This window comes from Miscanthus floridulus, chromosome 18, assembly GCF_019320115.1.
Source record: "Miscanthus floridulus cultivar M001 chromosome 18, ASM1932011v1, whole genome shotgun sequence".
Taxonomy (NCBI): domain Eukaryota; kingdom Viridiplantae; phylum Streptophyta; class Magnoliopsida; order Poales; family Poaceae; genus Miscanthus; species Miscanthus floridulus.
In genome coordinates, this window is record NC_089597.1 from 105,547,245 (window position 1) to 105,549,460 (window position 2,216).

The 2,216-nt window shown below is 53.2% G+C and overlaps 1 protein-coding gene across 1 annotated transcript; it reads left to right on the forward strand.

The window, feature by feature from the left end:
• Window positions 1–618: 618 nt before the first annotated feature.
• LOC136524317 (BTB/POZ domain-containing protein At5g66560-like) lies at window positions 619–1,317 on the forward strand. Its single transcript, XM_066517736.1, has one exon. The coding sequence runs from the start codon at window positions 619–621 to the stop codon at window positions 1,315–1,317; it is 699 nt and encodes a 232-aa protein (XP_066373833.1).
• Window positions 1,318–2,216: the final 899 nt, after the last annotated feature.

Genomic DNA, 2,216 nt, shown 5'->3' on the forward strand with positions numbered 1-2,216 from the left:
ACAAAGTGTTCCCCAGCTCATCAAAGTAGTACTCTTGATCACACACGAAATGCTCACCGTCTATACTCGATAATCACAACAACATACAAGCATCCAGAAGCAATCATGCATAGCCAACAAAAGCTATAGATTAGAATAGTACAACAACTAGCATAAAATCAAGATGAAAAGTTTATAAAACAAATCTACATCTTGGTACGGACACACAAACGCGAAGATCTCGAAAATCAGAGCTAAAACGAAGAAGTTATGAATTAAACAAGATTTCTTATAATAAAATAATGGGGAAATTGGCTGGCGGACACCCACAGTGGTAGTCATTTGCTGGTGGACACCCAAAGTGGAGCTGTATGCTAGAAGACACTCTGGTTTGTTATAATTATGCCAGAGGACACCGTGAGCCGGTTTCCACTGGTTGAGGAGAGAGAAAAATTTAGTTTGGACATCCGGTGCTCCTGAGCCACGTTTGGGTCTAGTTGGACCAGCTAATAACTGACCCAAACGTTATTAGCTCACTATCTGGACGCCCTGGATGCCACCACATTCTGCTACGGTGTCCGCGTCGACCTCACCACTTGGAACATCGTGCCCCTTCGTTGCGCGGCCGAGTATCTGGAGATGACAGAGGAGCACGCCGAGGACAACCTCGTGGCGCGCGCAGAGGCCTACCTGAACCAGACCATGCTGTGGCACCCCGGTGATGCCACCAAGGCGCTAAAGTCTTGCGAGGAGCTGCTGCCGCTCACCGAGGACCTCGGCATTGTGTCCCACTGCGTGGACGCCATCGCCTCACGCTCGTTGGCCACCATCGCCTCATGCTCATCGGCCGCGTCACGGTCCTGGTTCGACGACCTAGCCATGCTCGACCTACGCATGTACAAGCAGGTGACGGCGGCCATGGCTGTGTGCAACAACGTTAGGGCAGAGGCCAGGGAGAGCTGCCTGGTGTCCTACGCCAGGGGCACCATCTCAGGGTTGTCGAGGTCCATGCGGCGGCGCCTCACGTCCACGCCGGTGTCCTCGGAGGTGGAGCAGAAGGAGCTCCTCGAGGTGGTGGTTGCCAGCCTCCCCATGCACAAGTGCTCAGGGCACGTGGTCACCGCCAAGTTTCTATTTGCGTTGCTGCGCACAGCGCTCATCTTGCGCACGTCGGATGTGGCGCGCATGGCGCTGGAGCGAAAGGCCGCCATGCAGCTACATCAGGCCATGCTAGAGGATGTGCTCATATTGAACTACTCCAGCACCACAGAGATGCTCTACGACATGGACTGTGTCCAGCGGATCATTAGGTATTTCCTCATAGAGGAGGAGCCTTGAGGTGAGGCATCATCTTTGGCGGCGATCGAGGAGGAGGAAGTGGTGGCCGCGGAGGTGGCGCGGCCGTCTGCCATGGTCATGGTGCTGGTGGCCAAGCTAGTGGACAGTTACCTCACCGAGGTTGCGTCAGACACCAACCTAAAGCCTGCCAAGTTCTATGAGCTCACGTTTTTGTTGCCCGACCATGCCCGTATCTACGACGATAGCGTCTACCACGCCGTCGACATCTACCTCAAGGTACGGTGGAGGCGTGCACGCACATGGCATAGAACGAGCGGCTCTCGCTGTGGGTGGTTGTCGACGAAATATGGTCGGCAGTCTACCTAGGGGTATGCCCAAGGTAGTAGATTGTCGGCAGACAGATGTGCAAGCCACAAACAAGATAGTGACGCAAGACAGACACGAGGTATTATCTAGGTTCGGCCACCAAGAAGGCGTAATACCTACGTCCCGCGTCTGATTGTATTTGCTATATGTCAATGAGAGATACTTTTTAGAGGGGTCCTCTGCCCGCCTTATATAGTCCGGAGGGCAGGGTTACAGATCTGGAAACTAATCCTAGCCAGTTACAATTGCCATAGGTGGCCGGATAAGGATTCCTATTCTAACCGACCAGGGTCTTGCTTGATCGCCAAATCTGTCTTGACTCCTTGTGCGGGACTCCCAACAGGTTAGCCAGGCCACGCGTCGTCTTTTGGTGGACCGGACCCTCTAATTCGGGCCGGCCCAAGCCTAGCTGTAAGGGTATAGGGGTTAATACCCCCACAGCTAGTCCCCGAGCACCATGTATTATGCTACGACACGCCGTTTGATCACCTTCGACTAATGCAATCCGCCTTCATGTCATTTGCAACTGATTGAAACATTGACCAATCAAATGCGTTAGCATTCTGATCAGT